At 38.9% G+C, this 24,007-nt stretch overlaps 1 protein-coding gene across 1 annotated transcript in view; it reads left to right on the top strand.

The window, feature by feature from the left end:
• ADAM7 (ADAM metallopeptidase domain 7) overlaps nucleotides 1-22,556 on the top strand; it is a 61,374-nt gene extending 38,818 nt beyond the window's left edge. The window contains 3 exon segments of the mRNA XM_036855600.1: nucleotides 497-596; nucleotides 5,394-5,450; nucleotides 22,263-22,556. Coding sequence (XP_036711495.1) covers nucleotides 497-596; nucleotides 5,394-5,450; nucleotides 22,263-22,556 — 451 coding nt within the window.
• The last annotated feature ends 1,451 nt before the right edge of the window (nucleotides 22,557-24,007 follow it).

The raw sequence follows: 24,007 nt of genomic DNA, 5'->3' as shown, positions 1-24,007 counted from the left end.
ACTGAAGACCAAGTAAGAGTAGTAATAAGTCAAGCTTTTACACACTTTGCTCTCATTGAAATGTTTATCCCAGTGACTCCCAAACTTTGCTGCACACTGGAATCAAAAGGGATTTAGGATTGACAGACATATACTACTATGTATAAAACAGATAACTAATGAGAACAGACTGTATAGCACAGGGAACTCTACTCAATGCTCTGTGGTGACCCAAGTGGGAAGGAAATCCAAGGAAGAGGGGATATTTGTATACGCGTGGCTGATTCACCTTGCTATACAGCAGAAACTAACACAACATTGTGAAGCAACTATACTCCAATTTTTTTAAAAAAAGGGATTTTAAAAAAATACTAAATTTGATTCCTCCATCAGATTTAATTGTTATAGAGTGTAACATGAGTATCAGTCTTTAAAAAATCTCCTAGATGATTTAATATTAACCACAGGCTTACCTCATACTTTAGCTGGTATCAACATTCAATTCCCTTCTTGGCAGCCCACCGAGAGAAACCCTAGGAGTGGAGAATAAAGGATACTTCGGTGATGAGCAGCAGACAAGGACTGAGCCCATCTTACCTGATATTCACCCCCTACATGTAAGAAAATACCATTTGCACTAGTTAATCAATTTAAAAAGTAGTTGTATGTATGTTTGAAGTGGAACTATCCCTAAGCTAAGTGAGGTGGGAAATGCGGAATAGTCTAACATGATTCCACACCAATAACCTTCAGCTGACAGGTGGGGAAGGAGAGGATGGCAGGACTCAAACACACCAAGACACTATTTCAGAGCAGAATATATTGGTTAAATAAAATACTAATGTGTGCATGACTGGAAAAATGTACAAGCATAAACCATATTCTGGGATATAAAACAAGTCTTAATAAATTTAGAAGAATTGGGGTCATACAAAATATGCTCTCAAAATAAAATTCTATTAGAAATCAGTATCAGAAAAATACTGGGAAAAATCTTTTTCTCGTAAAAAATTTAAAATGTACAAGACTAAATGATAGTGTTAAGAGATAAATATTCAGGGGTAAAAGTATAATCACATGCAAGGAGGAGGTCATTATTTTTAAGTTGGGAAAGTGGCTAATTTGGGGGGAGGAAGTGGGTGACAGTAATGATAGGAAACTTGAAATGGCAAAGTTTTATTCCTTAATCAGTGCAGTGATTGCAAGGATATTTACCTTAAATGGTTCATTAAGCCATGAATCTGTTTTCTGTGTGTTTTTTATCTCTATTGTATTTTCCCAAGAAATGACTAAAAATGAATAAGGGCAACAATGCCAATTATTAGTGGGGCTATAGAGAGTAAAAACTCTCATAAAAGCTAATGAAACTTTAAATGGTACAACCAATAGGTAAAATTCATACTATACCCTAAACCTGATCATACACACTCCCTGTAATCCAGCAATTCCTGTCATTATGAACACACCAAACAGAAATGTGTACATGTGTATATTGGAAAACATCAACAATAATGTTCCAACAGCATGATCTGCAAAAAGTAAAAATAATACGAATGTCCAATAACACTATAGAGAAGGAAAAATGAACAAACTACTGACATTTACAACATACTATTGTATGTGATATCTTACTATCACATACTCTTAGACAACACACCAAACCCAAAAGCAAACTGTATGATTCAACTTATATAAATTCAAACTGACAAAACTACTCTATGGTATTAGAAGTCAGGGTAGTCGTACCACAGGGTAGATTTTCAGAGGGAACGGTAAAGTTTTAAGTTTTGATCTGGGTGGGGTTCGGTTACCCATAGGTGCTCATTTTTAAAAATTCACCCACCTCATACTTTCTGTTTGTACATTTCTTTGTGTATCTTTTACATTAAAAGAAAAGTTTATTAAAATAACACCCATAGCAATATATGAAAACCTAATAAAAAAGCTGACAATCCTGTAAAAGTCTCTGCAAGCAGTGGCTTGTTCAGTACCTTTAACAACAGCTATGATTTCCAGTGCATTTGACTCAGTGGGGGAAAAAAAAAAAATTTGAGTGCTGGTTAGGACGCTACAAAAGCATTCCTTTTAAAAAAGTTAACCAGTGAAGAAAGAATTTGCGATAAGATTATACGGATGAAACTGCCCACTAGGACCTAAGTCTTGAAGGAAGTATGAACTGATCATTGTTAGATGCAAACGCCAATGAAAATATAATGGTGTTAGTATTTTTAAATTAGGATTATTATTATTATTATTTTTTTTTGGTTAGTGGTAATCTTGCTCCACGGCTCCAGAGATTTTGAATGCTTTGCCCCAACTCTCCATGTCCCGTAAGCCCTGTGCTTTTACTGTACAGTATTACAGAACAAGCTCCCACCCTACCCCCAGGAACACATATATGACATTATAGTAGAAAGGCTTTTACTGAACTTCTCTTACTTATGTCTGTGTAGTTACCCTTTCTCTGGTAATATGATGGTTTATCATTTTTATCCATTCATACATTTTATTATGCCAGTGGTGACCCAAATAAACAAGTCTTCATTGTCCACGCAAATGAAAGGAAAATATCGCGTAATAATTTTTTAAGCTTACACTGAGATTTTCTGATATGAAAACACGGGATGCTAATATCAGGTTTAAATAAGAAACTGAATGTAAATGCACTTAGCACCGTGTTTGGTATATTTAGCACTTAATATGTGTTAAATATCTACTATGCCTCATGCACTGTCTCAGTGACTTTCCTAATTACATTTTCTTTAAATTAATGTGCAAAACAGTTGCACTCCCAGAGAAAGGATTCAGGTGAAGTTAGCCTGAGCATATGATCAATGATAGATAGTCACCAGAGGTTCAAATAGAGCCTGGGGCATATTTGTATTGAATACAAAATCCTTAAGGGCTTTTTGGATTTTTAGTTAAATGTGGGAACTTAGAAGAAGAGCTTAATAAATATTTGTTAAATATATGAATGAATTTAATTAACCATATAGCATAATATATTATAAATGTAGATTGTATAGGACAGTTTGGGTCCCTGAATCTCTTGTTTAGGTTTTTTGTATTATTTGTCATAAAATTATATGAATAATAATGATTTATCTGACTCCTGTTTGATACATTAGTTACCCATCAAAGGCCAGTTCTCAGCAAAATTGTGGTTTGGAAAAGATCTGTGTTTGGTGTCCTTTCCCAGTTACATTAATGATATTTGGTTAGCTTTTCTGTCTGGTACCCAGTGCCTCTCCTAGGTCCTGTTTCTACTGAACCATGCTGCCTGGTTGTATTAATGTCCACTGGGGGTTAAAAGAAAGCACTTCAAAAAGGGTAACACATATATATGGAATCTAAGAAAAAAAAAAAGGTCATGAAGAACCTAGGGGTAAGACGTGAATAAAGACACAGACCTACTAGAGAATGGACTTGAGGATATGGGGAGGGGGAAGGGGAAGCTGGGACGAAGTGAGAGAGTGGCATGGACATATATACACTACCAAATGTAAAATAGATAGCTAGTGGGAAGCAGCTGCATAGCACAGGGAGATCAGCTCGGTGCTTTGTGTCCACCTAGAGGGGTGGGATAGGGAGGGTGGCAGGGAGGGAGACGCAAGAGGGAAGAGATATGGGAACATATGTATATGTATAACTGATTCACTTTGTTATAAAGCAGAAACTAACACACCATTGTAAAGCAATTATACTCCAATAAAGATGTTAAGAAAAAAAAGGGGTAACTTCGGCCAGGCACATCTGCATTACAATAGCAAGTTCTGGAAATCCTCAAAGACCTCCAAGGTCCAAAGGGATGTGCCTGGTTGTGGAATTTCAGGCATGCAGACCATTAGAGACTCTAAGATTTGGAAGTTAATAGACTGACCCTGAACTACTCATATCATAACATGTAAAGAAACTCCCACTCTTGTATGTATGCTTGATTTACAGATAAGTTGTTAGACTCATCCATCACAAGAGAACAACCTAGGCAAGAACATTGTCTGTGTGTGTGTTTCAATATTTGTACAGTTACTAGGACTGTATTCTAGAGACGACTAGCAAATGTATTTTGTAGGCTTGGAAAATAGTCATACTGTTTGAGCCCTAACTGCAGGTTAAGAGTATCTCTCTTCATCAGCCAAGAACGGCAGAGTCCTTGGAGAGACTTCCAGCCAGTTGCTCGAGCCCGCACTGCATCACGCTGGTATGGTCGGTCCCCTGGCTCTTTTCTGTTGGTTGTGCTAGTCTGTGTCCTTTTCACTGATAATCTTGGTGCCACTTAACCACTCATTGGTTCCTTGAAAATTTCCAACAATATAACATGGCTCTCTGACTTGAGGCAGAAACAGGGACTTCCTACTTCGCAGCAGGGCTGGGATTAGGGTGATTAAGAGCACAGTGACCCTTGTAAGTACACAGTCAGATACCGTCATTATTTAAAATACTGACTGTGCTCATCATGAATTCTTGGGAATTAGTTCTGACTTTTTTTTTAAACAACACATTAACGTATTATTTATTGTGATCACAGAGTTTGTTTGTACCCCTTAAATGTTGCCCCTGGGATAAATGCCTTGCTCACTTCGCCCTGGTCCCAGCCCTGGTTCTCAGGGGTCAAACCCAATGACAGCTTCCAGAGAGGCCTTGATCAGCAGAGGGCTTTCCACTAACTGAGGAGATGTCTTCCCTGAATAAATATTGATGAGAAAGAAACAAACTAGCTAAATCAGCCCACACATGCACGAGAGACACGGAGCCAAAAAAGAGATATTACCAGGTTTCTAAGAGCACCTGAGCCACTGGAATCTTTATCTACACCTGTATCCTCAAGGTCACACAGAACACTTCTTATTCAGAACTGGGTGCCGAAATCACCGAGATTCTCAACTACATCTTTGTAAACTCAGCAGTTCTCATTACGCATTGTTTAATGGCTAGAAGGATGTGATTAAGGTAGTGTTCAGTCTGTGGCTCCACAGAATCTGCCTGTCACACAAAAGGGTCTCAGAACGTGCTGTATAGTCAGGGTGGCACGGAATGAGCATACCTCCCCATGCCCTGCTCCACCAGCGCAGTCCCTTTTTATAAATTGGTTTTACTGGGATTTCAACTGAGATTTTTTTTTGAATGAAAGCTCTAGTACTTGAAAAATGTTTGGCAATCTTCTTACCAAATATATTGTTGGAGAGAGTTACAACCAGGATAACAAGGAAACATGGTTTCTGATAAAACTTCACTTATCCTGAACTATCATTGCCTCACCCCAGCCCCATCTCCTCCATTCCCTAGCGATTTACAGTCTTAGATTTTTCATGGATCAAAAAGAGGTGGTCTGTGTGTATATGTGCTCATGTGTATGTGTGCCTGTGTGTGAAATCTGGTTTGGTTCCTGACAAAACAAAATGTGTTTATTATAGAAACCTGCAAATAAAGAGCCAAGAGGAATCGCAGATCCCAATCCAAGTGCCGAAGTGGTAGGTTCCTGTGACAGACGGTTCCCTCCTTTTTAAATTTTTCAAATGCTAGCCTCCTTTTGTGTTCTTTGTCTACTCATTGATTGGAGAGATCCTCTGTTCTTATCAAAAGATTAGGAGGGTTGAAATTGTTTCCCCCGATATGCTTAAATTTCTGATAATTCTGCAGTGCATGTTTTAGTCCAAGAGTTTTCAACCCGACTCAAGGAGCAAGCTAGAATTCAACAGTGTCAGAGTCTGAATACATTTTGGAAATAACAACAAAACAAAATTTCTTTCTCAAACTTTTCTTGGCTAGAGTATACATACCCATGGGTTCTCATGAGGTATTTTAAAGGACACAACAGTACTGGTAATCATATAAAAGGTATCCTTTCTAATGGAACAGTTTTTTTCATGATTACTTTGCCAAAGTTTTCACTTACAAATCAATAACTGACTATGCCCGAGGGATGATTTCACTTTTGAATTATTATGTCTAATGTCAGAAAATTTATCAAAAAATTGTGATTTTTGCCAAAGGGAGACTACATTTCAGAGTTTTTGTTTTCATTCCTTCATTCATCCGTTCAGTGACTTTTGCTGAGTCCCTACAATGTACTGGGTTAATGTGAAGCTTTCCCCCAGAAAGCATTCTTACTAGAAATACTGCCCAATACACTTTCCCTGTTGGAATGGAGAAGGAAAGACTTTTCTAATGGCCCTTCCACTCCTCAAGGATGAATCTGTCTCATACTGGGGAGTAGAAAGACATGCTCCTTAGTGCAAGCAAACTGGCTTCTTGTATTGAAAAATAAAATGATTTTCTTTCTTTTGTGATAGGCTTGTCGATTTTATAATAACTATTTAATTAGCCATGGCTAAGGCAATCTGGGAAAATGTGAATAAATGAAGTACAACAGAATCCAGAAAGGTTACTGTAATTAGTAGCTATAATGAAATATAACATGCTTATAGATTTTGCAGAAAACAATTTACTTTTAACCATCTCTTTTTATTTAGAGCTTGAAATTAGATATCCAGAATGGCTGTGCAAGGCTAGGCTGAGGATTCTGGATGCGAGATCTTCTTAACCTTCCCTAGATGTTTGCTACACATATTTCTGGTAGTTTTTCAAATGTTTTTTATCCAGACAGAAAACGGTGAAGAGAAACAACATCTTCTGTAATATTTACCTGTAGAATGGCATAGACATATGCTACCAAAAAAATCTACCATTTTTCAAACGCTCCTTAGTTTAATACAAAAATAGTCTTCTTGCTCTAGTATTTTCTTACAAAATATTAATCTAATTACTTAAAAAAAAAAAGAGTCAAAACTTAGAGGATAGTAAATTACAATGCTGAGTCTAAGAAGTAAAACATCTCTTGTAACAGGTTATTTCTTTGGGAACATAAAAGTACTTATCTTAATTTGAACCTGACATAATTACCATTAATTATGGTTTAAATAAACTTCTCTCCTGCAGAGATGCCAAGGAAATCCGTGCAGGAAACATCAGATTCCACTAGTTAATCAAAAGGTAGACAGTTGTCCCACTCAGTCCTAACAGTGAAAGGGGGAAAAGAATAGTCACTTTAACTACAAAAATCCTTCTTAAACTTGTGGTGGCAGCCAAAGAGGACATGAAATGCTCCTGGTAATTCTAAATGCCTAGAAGTTAATTCAAAATTCCTTATTTTTTAGAATTCCTTAAGAACTTGACAGAAAAGTCAGAGCATTACAAAAATTTCAGAAAATTGACTCCAGCAGAGAAGAAAGACAATTCCCACGAAGGGCTTTTGAGATCCTTACAATATACGGGTTTGAGCACTTCCTGTGCATTTTCTGCACTGTTTCCTTCCCTTCCGTCGGTTGATGGTGATGCGTGGGATTGTCCTGGGAATGATTTCAGCTCCTTCTTATACGGGGGCTCCTCAAAGTGTTCTCATGTGTTCTCTATTTTCTTTTTTGTTAACTGCTAAAGCTATCTGCAATTATTCTTTCACTTACTGAAATAAAGTTTTCAAGGGCTAACTGCAAATTTTCTGATTCAATGAAATAAAGGCTGCGAATCAAAGAAGAAAGCTGGTGGTTCTTGGTGAATTTCTGTTGCTCTGCTGACTGGTAGATGGGAAGAGTGAGTGAAATCAGCAAAGGACAGCAGTGACTCAGCACTCTGTACCTAGTGTGCTTTCAAAAAGCATCTGTTTTTCTAATCAAAGCTATTCTTTTAAGAAACAAAACTGGCACCTTGGATGGGCAATGCATTCATGCACCAAGGGCATTTACCAGCCTGTGGTAATGAAATAAGGTTTCACAGTATATATTGATAGGTGTTATAGATTTAATTTGTCCCATTTTCCAGAGTGACATGAGTCTGGTCTTGGTAGGAGATACAGAGTCTGCCTCTGTGCTCCGGCCTCCACAAAAGTGCCTGTCTCCTGTGTGTCCTCCACAGGATAAGTTGGACACTTAAAAGAGATAATGAATACTTACCTGATTAAAATAAATCTTTATCTGTAAAAAAAAAAAAAAAGAAAGAAACAATACCGATAAAGGCATGCTTAATGCAAAATATACTAATTGAAATATTTTATGTAAATTTTTGAGAGAAGAGAAATTCCACATCATATACACTAGCCTCATTAAAGCAAACAATAGACCTCATGTCCAAGACAAATATCATATGATATTGCTTATGTGTGGAATCTAAAAAAAAAAAAATGGAACAAATGAACTTATTTACAAAACAAATAGTCACAGATGTAGAAAACAAACTTATGGTTGGGAGGGGAAGCGGGGGGAAGCAGGGGGCAGGGGGAGGGTTAAATTGGGAGACTGGGATTGAGATATACACACTACTATATATATAAAATAGATAACTAATAAGGACCTATTGTATAGCACAGGGAACTCTACTCAATACTCTGTAATGACCTATATGGGAAAAGAATCTAAAGAAGAGTGGATATATGTATATGTATAACTGATTCACTTTGCTGTACACCTGAAACTAACACAACACTGTAAATCAACTATAAACAATTTTTTTAAAAAAGACAAAATGAAGGGATGTCCACATATCCATATTTGCCTGAACAATACGTGTTGATGAACAATATACATTTTGGTGATATTCCCCCTTTAAAAGAATCATTTTCTTGATTTGCTGGGTTTTTTTTATTGTTCCCATATCTCTTTCAGAAAACTCCCCTCATGGTGTCCTTTCCGAGGACGCCACTCATGTCCTTTGTCTTGGGCTCCACTACCAATTTCTAGTGATTTTTCCTTTTTTCAAATTTCTTCTCTCCAATTATAAATATGTCTGGAATTCCCTAAGTCCTCCTGCTTCATTGCTTCCTGCCTAGATAATCACTCTAGTCTTCTAATCTGCTTCCTTATTTTTCAAATAACCCCAGGGGCCTTCTGACAATTGAGCCTCTTTTTAATTTCAGGTGGTATTCATCATGCTTGCCCATACTACTCAACCTGGGCCTTAGAGACTTTACCTACAGTCCTTTCAAATGTTGCCTCTCTCTGTCCTATTTCTTAGGGATCTTCTTCTTCCAATATTGTCTACAGATTAGGAAGCATTTTCACAGCTATCCCCTACTAGTGGGCCCCTTGTAGGCCCAGTTCTGTCCCTGGTTATGGAGCAGTTATGATTTCATAGCCTTGATATTTCTAGCTCTTGTCACCTCCCAGGGTTTGAATCCTTTCCCTTGAACCCACAAGCACTGACAGAACTCCTGGTGGGAATGGACGCACCTGCTAGACCTACTCCTGGTGGGAATGGACGTACCTGCTAGGCCCACTCCTGGTGGGAATGGACACACCTGCTAGACCTACTGTTCGAGCACCTCTGCCTCCCACCTCAGCCCCGTGAGTGCCTTGCTGCCCTGCCACGAATAAATAACCCTTCCTGATGCTAGTACTTGCCTAAACTTAGACAGAGCTTGCTACGGGTCTGGGATGTTGTGTCGTGGGATGCTGGGCTATGCTTACAGCTGGGTCATGTGCCCTCTGCCCTGGACAGAGGCAGATTTATCGGCAAGCTCACGAAGCTGGGGCTTCAGGGCCCATCACATGCACTGCTCCTTCCAAGACCTTTTATCTAACTTTGTATTTACATTTTTTAAGGACATTCAGTGGGCTGGTTTGGGTTGGGGAGCAGGAACTCAAACGATTGATGAGCAAAAGTGCCGACAGAAAACAAATAGGACAAAGACGCATCTTAGTTAGGCTGAGGTTTAGTCATAGGGAGGGCGAGAGTGGACCGGACCTGAAATGGGAAGAGGGGGGTATGGGCATGAGAGAAGCATGGCAGGTTTGACAAGCCCCCCACACCATCCCACCCCCACCTGGGGGGTGACTACCTGAGAGAGCGCCACAGAGGAAAATCCAAGGCATGAGTGAAACCCAGCTGAACTTTGACTATGCTCCCCAGCCCAGGCACAGATCAAGGGCAGAGGGCCAAAGGTATATTGGCTCCCAGAATTTGAGCAAAACCACTGCCCAAACCTCTGACCAGTGAGTGATACAGAACCAGGGAAACCCATAGAAATCAGTAAAATATAAAAAGAAGTCAAACTGAGCAGAGACATTAGTGGCTGTACATTTCAGGGGGTGGAGGGCAGGTGGGGGACAGATTCTGCAGTTTAACTTCCCACAAATCACTTTAAAAAATTCTCCAAAAAAATAAATCAGAATCCGTATTTGTTATAATATATTGCCTAAATGCTACAGTGCCAAGGAATCTCAAGTATATTTTTACATCAGTTCTGCCAGGAATGCAGTGATGGTGACCCAAACGAAAACAAAACAAAATCAGCATTCCCAATAGCATCCATTACAGTCCTGCCTCGGTATCTGTGGAGGATTGGCTCCAGGACCCCCCAAACAAAACTCCTCCCAAGCTCAAGTCGCTAACATAAAACGGCAAAGTATTTGCATATAATCTAAGCATATCCTCCCAGTATACTTTAAGTCATTTCTAGATTACTTATAATACCTAATACAATGAAAACAGTAGCTTTGTAAATAGTTGTAAATAAAATGTAAATGCTATGTAAATAGTGGCCGGGATGTGGCACGTTCAAGTTTTGCTTTTTGGAACGTTCTGAATTTTTTAAAAACTATTTTTTCATCCTCAGTTGGTTGAATCCCTGCATGCAGAACTCATGATTACAGAGGGATGACTGTATTCTCAAATACCAACCAGCTCCATATACCCAATTTGCCTTTTTCTCAAAGCATCTGTACTGACAAGAGATTGTGGAATTTAAAAAAACCATACATTTTAGCACACACATGTGCTAAAACTGGGAAATATATTCTAAAGAAAGCTAATAACCTCCTTATAAACGTGCACATATGTGGCAGGTCTGTCTGTACCCGACAATCCATCAATGAAGTTCCTACAATGGTCACTAGGTGGCGACATAGGAAACTAAATCTCCTGTGAGCGGGCAGCTTGCTGGACGATTTCATCCCTTTGTCAGACAACACCAGGCTGTCAAAATCATGACTTTAAATAAATTTACTAAGAAATGTGTTAAAGTCTTGTTCTTGATTATTAAGGAGGTAACTCTGTGAATTTAGCCAGACACAACTTCCTGTCTGCCAGGGTCGTGGGTTGAGTTAGAAAAATAGGGATCATATCACTGAACGAAAGGGGAGCTGGCCTGGCAGCCTGAAAGCTATGATTGGAGATTTTAAATTGGAAAGACAAATACTATTTACTTTCAGTTCTGCAATCCAGTCTTCTTGAAGCTGACCTGTCAATAGTCCCAAATAACCCAGTCTCCTGAAGACTCCTGTGAGATTTTGCTTTTGTTTTTAAATTTTGTATTATCTGTATACTTATTTTTTAGAAGGCCAGCAGATTAGCCACTTCTGCCGTGGAAACTTGAAGAGCTCCCCCTTTTCCAGGGACACCTAATGGATAGAAAATGTCAGGAAAAGCCACAGCCTGTGCGACTTACATGATTTTTTGGTGGACCCTTGATGACAACTGATCATCACCAAAGACAGAAATATTGATTAGACTCCTGAGCTTATTGGAAGCTTCCTGATCACTTTCTAACTGAAGGTCAGGCTTTTAAGAAACTCAAAAGCCATTCTGTAAGGAAGTGGCTGCCTCGTGGCCTTGACAGAATCCATTAACATCTTTCTCCAGGAAAAGCGGTAACCGTGAGCCATACGTAATGGATATTGATTGCTAAGGAAAGAAGATACATATAACTTTAAACCTCAGGGGTCTCCAGGAATGAAAGACATAGAAAAAGATGTCTTCAGTGTCACCCGAGTGCTAGCTCAGAAGAAATTATGCCAGAGCTGTCTTAGAGAATCTCAGATAACGGAATGTAAAAGCCAGTGTTCTTGCCATGGATACCAGCAATTTGCTACAAGGAGAGCAAATACAGCATTTACTGAGTGCACACTATTTGTTAAGCATTATTCTAAGCACTTCATATGTATAATTTCATTTTAAAATTAAAACAGTTCTGAGTGAACTAATATTATTATTCTCATTTTACAGTTTGAGAAAATCAAGGTCAAAAGTCAAATAATCCACCGAAAGAGAGATAGCTGATTAAATTACATAGTCAGGGCATCAACCCAGGAAGTCTAACTCCAAAGAGTATGCTTTCAATCACTCCCACGCTGCTGCTGTAAATATAATTCTGACAGGGAAAAAGCTGAGGCCTCCTCCAAATTCAGACTCCTGGGAAGGAAATTAATATATCTCACACCCATTCTCATTTTCCATCCACCAAACTTCCCAACCTTTGCAGCCACAGGGACAGTGATTCATGGGTTAACACAGCAAGGAAAGAAAAGGGAAGCCAGGCAGCAGTGACCTCCCGATTTAGCCAATTTACTCTAGTTGAGAAGCTGTTGTCCACAGAGAGCTGTGTTTGGGGATACAGCTGAGGCTTTAATACCTTTTACCGTTCTCCTGGCCACTCCCTAGGGGGTGCTTGTGATCCTGGAATCTTTTCTGTGTTTTACAACTACTTCAGGTTCCGGACAATGCTTTCTCAACAGAACGGGGCTCTCCCTGGCTGATGTTTTAGTTCAGTTTAGCATGCCTGGGAAACTGTCTGACGCTGCCCCCACCATCTGTGCTCAGGGAAGGAAAACCAGCAGAATTATTGACACTTAGCAGCTGATGCGCCAGGGGGGGGGCGGGCATCAATAAAGAGGCAGAACCCTCTGATGAAGCCTTCTTCCTTGCTTTAATAAAAAAAAAAAATGCCCAGATGGTCACCTTTCACAGGTAAGGAAAGAGAGGGTATCTGTACTGCACCCTTTCAGACTCCAGGCACCTGCTAGACCTTTACACACTTCTCCTGGGATGTCCACTGCAAAGTTCTGTGACAACTATTATTTTATAGACAAGGAAACTAATGATAAGTGGTCCCCAGACATACAGCTGTAAATGGACCTCAGAATAAAACCATGATTTGAACTGTTACCCATTCCAGTTTTGAGGCTGGAGTGGGTAACAGTCAGGCACCAATGTGACAACAACATAACAGGTCGCTGGTGAATGACCTAAGAGTTTATTCCTGGGGAACACGACTTTGATCTAGAAAGGGGTTGCCCAACGAAGTGCAGTGGGTGGGCCTGGGTTTTGGCCATAAAGCAACAGATATCAATTTCATTTTTCATATCTTCTCCAGGTTCTTCAAAGTAATGATTAGAGGGAAGAAAATATTCAAAGGTCTGTCGTCATTCCAACAGGACTCAAAAAAAGGACTCGCTGGATAGAAAAACATGAATGATTTTAGGCAAATCCTCCAGCATTTAAAAATCATTCTCATCCCATATTTAAACTTTTCCATTCCCTCACTTTATCAGGATCAGCCTCTTGATATAAAAGTTTATGATCATGACCCGGGAAAGGTGACATTTTTTTAAAAAAAGAAGAAATCTGAGGTCCTGACTCTGGAACATGCTTCTTCAGGTCCACCCGGCAAAGTAGCTGGAGATTAGTTTTATCTCGGAAATGTGTGTGATGCTGTCTCTGAAGAGGGACTTAGATTAAGATATCATTATCTACTGCAGTCTTTAGGCTGCCAAGGAAAGGAAAAGAAATGATCTTCCGAGATTGGTTCAAGATGACGGAGAAGAAGGACGTGCTCTCACTTCCTCTTCCGAGAGCACTGGAATCACAGCTAACTGCTGAACAATCATTGACAGGAAGACACTGGAACTCACCAGAAAAGATACCCCACATCCAAAGACAAAGGAGAAGCCACAATGAGACAGTAGGAGGGGCGCAATCACAATAAAATCAAAGCCCATAACCACAGGGTGGGTGACTCACAAACTGGAGAACACTTATACCACAGAAGTCCACCCACTGGAGTGAAGGTTCTGAGCCCCACGTCAGGCTTCCCAACCTGGGGGCCCAGCAACTGGAGGAGGAATTCCTAGAGATTTAGACTTTGAAGGCTAGTGGGATTTGATTGCAGGACTTTGACAGGACTGAGGGAAACAGAGACTCCACTCTTGGAGGGCACACACAAAGTAGTGTGTGCATCAGGTCCAGGGCAAGGAGCAGTGACCCCGTAGGACACTGACCTAAACCTACCTGCTAGAGTTGGAGGGTCTCCTGCAGAGGCAGGGGGTGGCTGTGTCTCACCACGGGGACAAGGACACTGGCAGCAGAAGTTCTGGGAAGTACTCCTTGGCGTGAGCCCTCCCAGAGTCTGCTATTAGCCCCACCAAAGAGCCTGCAGAGGCTCCAGCATTGGATCACCTCAGGCCAAACAACCAACAGGGAGGGAACCCAGCCCCACCCATCAGCAGACAAGCGGATTAAAGTTTTACTGAGCTCTGCCCACAGAGCAACACCCACCTCTACCCACCGCCAGTCCCTCCCATCAGGAAACTTGCACAAGCCTCTTAGATAGCCACATCCACCAGAGGGCAGACAGCAGAAGCAAGAAGAACTACAATCCTGCAGCCTGTGGAACAAAAACCACAATCACAGAAAGACAGACAAGATGAAAAGGCAGAGGGCTATGTAGCAGATGAAGGAACAAGATAAAACCCCAGAAAAACAACTCAATGAAGTGGAGATAGGCAACCTTCCAGAAAAAGAATTCAGAATAATGATAGTGAAGATGATCCAGGACCTCAGAAAAGGAATGGAGGCAAAGATCGAGAAGATGCAAGAAATGTTTAACAAAGACCTAAAAGAATTAAAGAACAAACAAACAGAGAGGAACAATACAGTAACAAAAGAAAAATACACTAGAAGGAATCAATAGCAGAATAACTGAGGCAGAAGAGCGGATAAGTGACCTGGAAGACAGAATGGCGGAGTTCACTGCTGTGGAACAGAATAAAGAAAAAAGAATGAAAAGAAATGAAGACAGCCTAAAAGACTTCTGGGACAACATTAAATGCAACAAAATTTGCATTATAGGGGTCCCAGAAGAAGAAGAGAAAGAGAAAGGACCCAAGAAAATATCTGAAGAGATTATAGTTGAAAAATTCCCTAACATGGTAAAGGAAATAGCCACACAAGTCCAGGAAGCACAGAGAGTTCAATACAGGATAAACCCAAGGAGAAACACACCGAGACACATAGTAATCAAATTGGCAAAAATTAAAGACAAAGAAAAATTATTGAAAGCAGCAAGGGAAAAACGACAAATAACATACTAGGGAACTCCCATAAGGTTAACAGCTGATTTCTCAGCAGAAACTATACAAGCCAGAAGGGAGTGGCATGATATACTTAAAGTGATGAAAGGGAAGAACCTACAACCAAGATTACTCTACCCGGCAAGGATCTCATTCAGATTCGATGGAGAAATCAAAAGTTTTACAGACAAGCAAAAGCTAAAAGAATTCAGCACCACCAAACCAGCTTTACAACAAATGCTAAAGGAACTTCTCTAAGTGGGAAACACAAGAGAAGAAAAGTACCTACGAAGACAAACCCAAAACAATTAAGAAAATGGAACATACATATTGATAATTACCTTAAAGGTGAAAGGATTAAATGCTCCAACAAAAGACACAGGCTAGATGAATGGATACAAAAACAAGACCCATATATATGCTGCCTACAAGAGACCCCCTTCAGACCTAGGGACACACACAGACTGACAGTGAGGGGATGGAAAAAGATATTCCATGCAAATGGAAATCAAAAGAAACCCGAAGTAGCAACACTCATATCAGATAAAATAGACTTTAAAATAAAGAATGTTACAAGAGACAAGGAAGGACACTACATAATGATCAAGGGATCAATCCAAGAAGAAGATAGAGCAATTATAAATATATATGCACCCAATATAGGAGCACCTCAATACATAAGGCAACTGCTAACAGCTATACAAGAGGAAATTGACAGTAACACAATAATAGTGGGGGACATTAACACCTCACTTACACCAATGGACAGATCATCCAAACAGAAAATTAATAAGGAAAAACAAGCTTTAAATGACACAACAGACCAGACAGATTTAATTGATATTTATAGGACATTCCATCCAAAAACAGCAGATTACACTTTCTTCTCAAGTGTGCACAAAACATTCTCCAAGATAGAGCACATCTTGGGTCACAAATCAAGCCTCAGTAAATTTAAGAAAATTGAAATCATATCAAGCATCTTTTCTGACCACAACGCTATGAGATTAGAAATGAATTACAGGGGAAAAAAACGTAAAAAACACAAACACGTGGAGGCTAAACAATACGTAACTAAATAACCAAGAGATCACTGAAGAAGTCAAAGAGGAAATCAAAAAATACCTAGACACAAATGACAATGAAAACACGACAATCCAAAACCTACTGGATGCAGCAAAAGCAGTTCTAAGAGGGAAGTTTATAGCAATACAAGCCTACCTCAAGAAACAAGAAAAATCTCAAACAATCTAACCTTACACCTAAAGGAACTAGAGAAAGAAGAACAAACAAAACCCAAAGTTAGCAGAAGGAAAGAAATCATACTGATCAGAGCAGAAATAAATGAAATAGAAATAAAGAAAGCAATAGCAAAGATCAATAAAACTAAAAGTTAGTTCTTTGAGAAGATAAAATTGATAAACCATTAGCCAGACTCATCAAGAACAAGAAGCAGAGGACTCAAATAACAAAATTAGAAATGAAAAAGAAGTTACAACAGACACTGCAGAAATACAAAGCATCCTAAAAGACTACTACAAGCAACTCTATGCCAATAAAATGGACAACCTGGAAGAAATGGACAAATTCTTAGAAAGCTATAGCCTTCTAAGACTGAACCAGGAAGAAATAGAAAATATGAAGAGACCAATCACAAGTAATGAAATTGAAACTGTGATTTAAAATCTTCCAACAAACAAAAGTCCAGGACCAGATGGCTTCACAGGTGAATTCTATCAAACATTTAGAGAAGAGCTAACACCCATCCTCCTCAAACTCTTCCAAAAAATTGTAGACGAAGGAACACTCCCAAACTCATTCTATGCGGCCACCATCACCCTGATACCAAAACCAGACAAAGATACTATAAAAAAAGAAAATTACAGACCAATATCACTGATGAATATAGATGCAAAAATCCTCAACAAAATACTAACAAAGAGAAGGCAACAACACATTAAAAGGATCATACTCCATGATCAAGTGGGATTTATCCCAGGGATGCAAGGATTCTTTCAATATATGGAAATCAATCAATGTGATACACCATATTAACAACTTGAAGAATAAAAACCATATGATCATCTCAATAGGTGCAGAAAAAGCTTTTGACAAAGTTCAACACCCATTTATGATAAAAACTCTCCAGAAAATGGGCATAGATGGAACCTACCTCAACATAATAAAGGCCATATACAACAAACCCACAGCAAACATCATTCTCAATGGTGAAAAACTGAAAGCATTTCCTCTAAGATCAGGAACAAGACAAGGATGTCCCCTCTCACACTATTATTCAACATGGTTTTGGAAGTCCTAGCCATGTCAATCAGAGAAGAAAAAGAAATAAAAGGAATATAAATTGGAAAAGAAGAAGTAAAACTGTCACTGTTTGCAGATGACATGGCACTATACATAGAGAATCCTAAAGATGCCACCAGAAAACTACTAGAACTAATCAATGAATTTGGTAAAGTTGCAGGATACAAAATTAATGCACAGAAATCTCTTGCTTTCCTATACACTAGTTATGAAAAATCTGAAAGAGAAATTAAGGAAACAGTCCCATTTACCACTGCAACAAAAAGAATAAAATACCTAGGAATAAACCTACCTAGGGAGACAAACGACCTGTATGCAAAAAACTATGACACTGGTGAAAGAAATTAAAGATGATACCAACAGATGGAGAGATATACCATGTTCTTGGATTGGAAGAATCAATATTGTGAAAATGACTATAGTACCCAAAGCAATCTACAGATTCAATGCAATCCCTATCAAATTACCAATGGCATTTTTTAGAGAACTAGAACAAAAAATCTTAAAATTTGTATGGAGACACAAAAGATCCCGAATAGTCAAAGCTGTCTTGAGGGAAAAAATCAGAGCTGGAGGAATCAGACTCCCTGACTTCAGACTACACTATAAAGCTACAGTAATCAAGACAAATGGTACTGGCACAAAAACAGAAATATAGATCAATGGAACAGGATAGAAAGCCCAGAGATACACCCACATACCTATGGTCAACTAATCTATGACAGAGGAGGCAAAGATATACAATGGAGAAAAGACAGTCTCTTCAATAAGTGGTGCTGGGAAAACTGGACAGTTACATGTAAAAGAATGAAATTAGGACAATCCCTAACACCATACACAAAATAAATTCAAAATGGATTAGAGATCTAAATGTAAGACGGGACACTATAAAACTCAGAGGAAAACATAGGAAGAGCACTCTTTGACATAAATCACAGCAAGATCTTTTTTGATCCACCTCCTAGAGTAATGGAAACAAAAACAAAAATAAACAGATGGGACCTAATGAAACTTAAAAGCTTTTGCACAGCAAAGGAAACTACAAACAAGATGAAAAGACAACCCTCAGACTGGGAGAAAATATTTGCAAATGAATCAACAGACAAAGGATTAATATCCAAAATATATAAACAGCTCATGCAGCTCAATTTTAAAAAAACAAACAACCCAATCCAAAAATGGGCAGAAGACCTAAATAGACATTTCTCCAAAGAAGACATACAGATGGCCAAGAAGCACATGAAAAGCTGCTCAACATCACTCATTATTAGAGAAATGCAAATCAAAACTACAATGAGATATCACCTCACACCAGTTTGAATGGGCATCATCAGAAAATCTACAAACAACAAATGCTGGAGAGGGTGTGGAGAAAAGGGTACCCTCTTGCACTGTTGGTGGGAATGTAAATTGATGCAGCCACTATGGAGAACAGTATGGAGGTTCCTTAAAAAGCTAAAAATAGAACTACCATATGGCCCAGCAATCCCACTATTGGGCATATACCCTGAGAAAACCATAATTCAAAAAGAGTCATGTACCCCAATGCTCACTGCAGCACTATTTACAATAGCCAGGACATGGAAGCAACCTAAGTGCCCATCGACAGATGAATGCATAAAGAAGATGTGGTACATATATACAATGGAATATTACTCAGCCAAAAAAAGGAACGAAATTGGGTCATTTGTAGAGACGTGGATGGATCTAGGGACTGTCATACAGAGTGAAGTAAGTCAGAAAGGGTAAAACAAATATTGTATATTAACGCATATATGTGGAACCTAAAAAAATGGTACAGATGAACCGGTTTGCAGGGCAGAAATTGAGACACAGATGTAGAGAACAAATGTATGGATACAAAGGGGGGAAAGTGGCGGGGGTGGTGGTGGTGGGGTGAATTGCGAGATTGGTATTGACATGTATCCACTAATATGTATAAAATGGATAACTAATAAGAACCTGCTGTATAAAAATATCAATAAAATAAAATTCAAAAATTCAAAAAAAAAAAAAAAAAGAAATGGTCTTCCACGTAGCACACTGAGCACATTTGATGTCTCAGTACTGAGGCACTGCCAAGCAATTCAGAATAGAAATCAATTCACCCCATCTCATTAATGATGCTTTGGTGATTTAACAGGTTTCTATGCTGAAAATCTCACCAGCTGAACCCTCTGCCACTCAACATCCCACCTTCAGAACTGAATTATCAGACACAAGGCCAATGTAATGTCATACTCCTGCCTGGGTTCACTTGGATCTTCAACTGAGAGAATGCTCAGAAAGAAGAGTGAGAAATCTAAAAAAGAGTGGATATAGAAAGAAGAGTGAGAAATCTAAAAAAGAGTGGATATAGAAAGAAGAGTGAGAAATCTAAAAAAGAGTGGATATATGTACATGTATAACTGACTCACTTTGTTGTACAGCAGAAACTAACAAAATATTGTAAAGCAACTATACTCCAATACAAATTAATTTAAAAAAAAGGAAAGACGAGTGATACAATGAACATCATTTCAGGATCACAGAACAGCCAAAATATGACCTTCTTCACTAGGAACTCCCCCACTCGGTGACACTTCTAAAAGCAAACAAGTAAAAACTAGAAACAGAGACCGATAATCCTTGTAAATTTCAGAGGGGAAAAAAATGGCATAAAAATAACAAAATGAATCACAAATATGGATTGATAGCATTTAGGTTCTTCTTGTTTCATTATCCATTTACTTCATTATTCAATAAGGATTCATTGCACACTTGCTGTGTTGGAGGTATTGTTCTAGGGACATGAAGATATACAGGTGGATAAAGCTCTGCCCTAAGAAACCCAACCCTCATGGGAAAGCAAAACAGGCCTCTAAATGGATGGTCATAAAATAGTGTGATGAAAGGCACAAAGGAGGAAGGCAGTAGATGGGGTTGCCCAGGGGAAGGAAGAGGAGGTGTGTACTATTTGGCAGAGTGGAGAAGCCTTCAAAAAGGCATGTGAGTTTCCAGATAGAAAGTACCCACCTTAAAAGTTACAGTGTAATATAGCTGATTCACTTTGTTATACAGCAGAAATTAACACAACATTGTAAAGCAATTATACTCCAATAAAGATGTTAAAAAGGACTTCCCTGTTGACGCAGTGGTTAAGAATCCACCTGCCAATGCAGGGGACGCGGGTTCGAGCCCTGATCTGGGAAGATCCCACATGCCACAGACCAACGAAGCCCGTGCACCACAACTACTGAGCCTGCGCTCTAGAGCCCACGAGCCATGATGATTGAAGCCCGCGTGCTTAGAGCCCACGCTCCGCAACAAGAGAAGCCACAGCAATGAGAAGCCCGCGTGCAGCAACGAAGACCCGATGCAGCCAAAAATAAATAAATTAATTAATTTAAAAAAAAGTTATAGTGTAGTGAAATGTCAAATCACCAGTTTTAAAGAGAAGAACTCAAACCCTCAGAGGCAAGTTATAGGTTATAAAGAGGAGAATCAAAATCAGGGATATTATATTTCTCAATACTGTATAGGAGGTTAGGAGAAAATAGATCAATGCCTTCAAATACTGAGGAAAAATGTTTTTCAAACCGGAAGTCTAAACTCAGCTAAACTTCATAATCAAGTATGAAGGTAGAATAAACATTCTCACCATGCAAGCTTTCAAAATTTTTGCTATTATTCACCTACTGGAAGTTGGTAGAGGAGGTGCTCCAAAATGTAAGAGAATAAAAGAATAAAGAAGACAAAGAGATTTGAGGAACAGATGATTCAACATAGTAGAAAAGCAAAGGAAATTTCCCAGATGTGGGTGGAGGGAGGTCCCAGGATGACTGCTGTCCTAGGGAGTCCCAGAAAGTCGCTGGTCAGATTGCAGAAAGGATAGAGAGCTCCAGAAGAGATGTCCCCAAGAGGAGATAAACAAAAACACAATAGTGGACCTGGCTGAGAACACAGTGCCTTTACCATCCTGAGATGTGGTTTCCAGTTCTTCTGGAGCAGTGGTTCTCAGTGAGGGTGGTTTTGTTCTTCCGGAGACATATGACAATGTCTGGAGACATTTTTGGTTGTTCCAACTAGATGGAGGTGTTACTGGCATCTAGTAGAATGAGACCAGTGATGCATCTAAATATCCTACAATGCACAAGACAGCCTCCTGCCCTTTACAATCCCATCCAAGAATTATCAGACCAAATTATCAATAGATCCAAGGTAAAAAAAAAACCCTGTCCTGGAGAGTTTAATACAAAAAAATTTTAATGGGGCTATTTGAAATCCAAGGAAGAAAATGTACAAGGAAAGAAATGTAATCACATATACTGTGCTGTTCAACTATGAGCGATATTTAAAACAACTGTGCTATACCTATTTTGGAAAGATTAGGAAACAAGTGGTAAGAAGAAGGAGGTAAAAGAGTGGTGAGTCTTTATCGTTCTTAGATGGAAGATGGTAGAAAATTCCTAAAATTGACAAATGTACCAATGGAAACATAAGTGACTTATTTAGAAATATGGAGGTATCTGGTAGTGGAAATAACTTACAGTACGGGTTGTTTAGTGTAGAGTGAATGGGAAAGTATGGGGCAGAAGCTCCTGTCTTTCATTATAAATCTTGAATATTATTTGATATTTTAAATTATATGTATGTTTCATGAAAAAAAATACCTTTAATGGACATAAGGTCTCTGTTCATCCTGAGACCCAGTAATCTAATTAAGAAATTAGACTTCTGGTTCATGTAAATGAGTAAATAACTTAGACAATTTCGATGAAAATGTAATATTTTAATTTTCTGATTGAGACACCAAAAGATGCAATTTTTCTGATCTTCACAATAAATTGTCCTTTATATTTCAAGTTGGTTTCCCCTAGTGGAGAATTCAGGCTGGGCAGACTAAAGGGAGTGTATGGAGGGGTTGATTCAGCAAGCACCAAGACGGTTCCATCAACATCCTGCCAGAGGGACAATGTAAAATTGCGATTAAGAGACATAATTGAGCCTGATCCAAAGAGACGTGTGCAGAGTGGGTCCTTAAACTGCAATACAGGAAGCATCAAGAGCCCACATATTGAAAGTCAACTGGAATTGGAGAGCTTGGCCATTTGGAGAGAATTGGCTGGAATGACAAGACTAGGAGGTGTCCTGGAATAACCAGAGAGGTGGGAGCCCATGACCACCACTAAGGTTGTGTAAATTCTCCATATACATCAGCATCTGTGAGTTCACCCAGTAAAGAGGATGGAGCAGAAAAGAATGTCAGACTATCTCATGAAAGGAAGACTCAAAAATTGAACAAATACACAAAGGGTAAATTGTTCTCTTATTGTGAAATTCGATGCATGACATCTGTAAACCATCCTAAATTAATGAAATAGATGAGATTACCAGTCTTCAAGTGATCAAGTCAGAGCCCTGCTTTGCTGCAATACTGAAACAGCATCATTGGATGACAGTGTCACTAGAAATCTGATTGACTTGACAAAGCATCCTGCTTTTGACTAAGAAGTCTAGCATTGAGGGCTTGTTTCTTCTGGGTAATGGGTTTACTTACCTCTTTGCTTTAAGGGGCACTGCTAACATAGGCCTGTTATAATCAAGTCTTCAATAATACACAAGGATTTTTTTAAGTGATTTACTATTTTAATTAGACGTGGTGGTGATTAAACTATCTTGCGTTACACTACAGTACTTAGAAGGTGACAGTGCAGTTTTCTTCTTATTACTGAGAATAATTTTTATTAGCAGATTCAGAGGATGCAGGCATGTATAAGTAGAGATGGTTTTTAAAAGAGGAATAGCTATGTCACAAGAAAAATATTAAAAATCCACTAAGCTAATGATGCTAATACTTGCATTCTTGTGGTTAAAATCCTTCTCTTTTTCATACCAAATTTTTCAGCTATGCATATTGTTCAGTATATAATTTTTCTCTTAATTACAGGAGGTACAAAGTTGCTCCTTAAGACAGTTGCATTTGGGCAAGATATCAGAAATAGAAGAACTACAAGTTTTGTTTTAGTTAGTTTCTTATAAAGCCAACGATACCAAGGAAATTTTTGTATTTCTAATGGCAACCAGAGTAGGGTAGGAAGCTTAAGATATGGTCTGCAGTACAACCTAGTGCTGTGTGGGTTTTCATTGGTTTGGGAGGTAAGGATGTATCTGATAGGAAACAAAAGATAATTTAAATCATCCTTGTTATCAAGTCACTTATATCAGCTTGGGAATAAAGGCTAATTTGTCGAGAAAAAAATCCCGTGTTAAGTGTCAAGCACTCACCTCAGACAGAAGAGAAACACAGTGTGAACTACCTCACGTGTGAACGTGTATGGGTTTGAACCCCAAAGACCTTGCGAAAGACTGTCTTTCAGGCTCCAAACTTTGGCCATTGCAGGGAAGAGAAAGTAAAGGAGGCAAGGAGATGATTAAATTTCTCTTTATACGTTTGCATAATTTACTAGTTAAAAGCAAAAGAGATTACTTTTTGTAATTTAAAAAGAAATAATGTGTTTTTTAAGATAGATAAATGAGTCACGCCTGATTTCCCATCTCCATTCTCAGCATAGAAAATGGCTTGTCGATGTCCTAAACAGAGTCAGAAC

This window comes from Balaenoptera musculus, chromosome 6 (genome assembly GCF_009873245.2).
Source record: "Balaenoptera musculus isolate JJ_BM4_2016_0621 chromosome 6, mBalMus1.pri.v3, whole genome shotgun sequence".
Classification (NCBI taxonomy): Eukaryota; Metazoa; Chordata; class Mammalia; order Artiodactyla; family Balaenopteridae; genus Balaenoptera; species Balaenoptera musculus.
The sequence above is the reverse complement of the archived record's forward strand: the minus strand, read 5'-3'. Positions and strand labels throughout refer to the sequence as shown.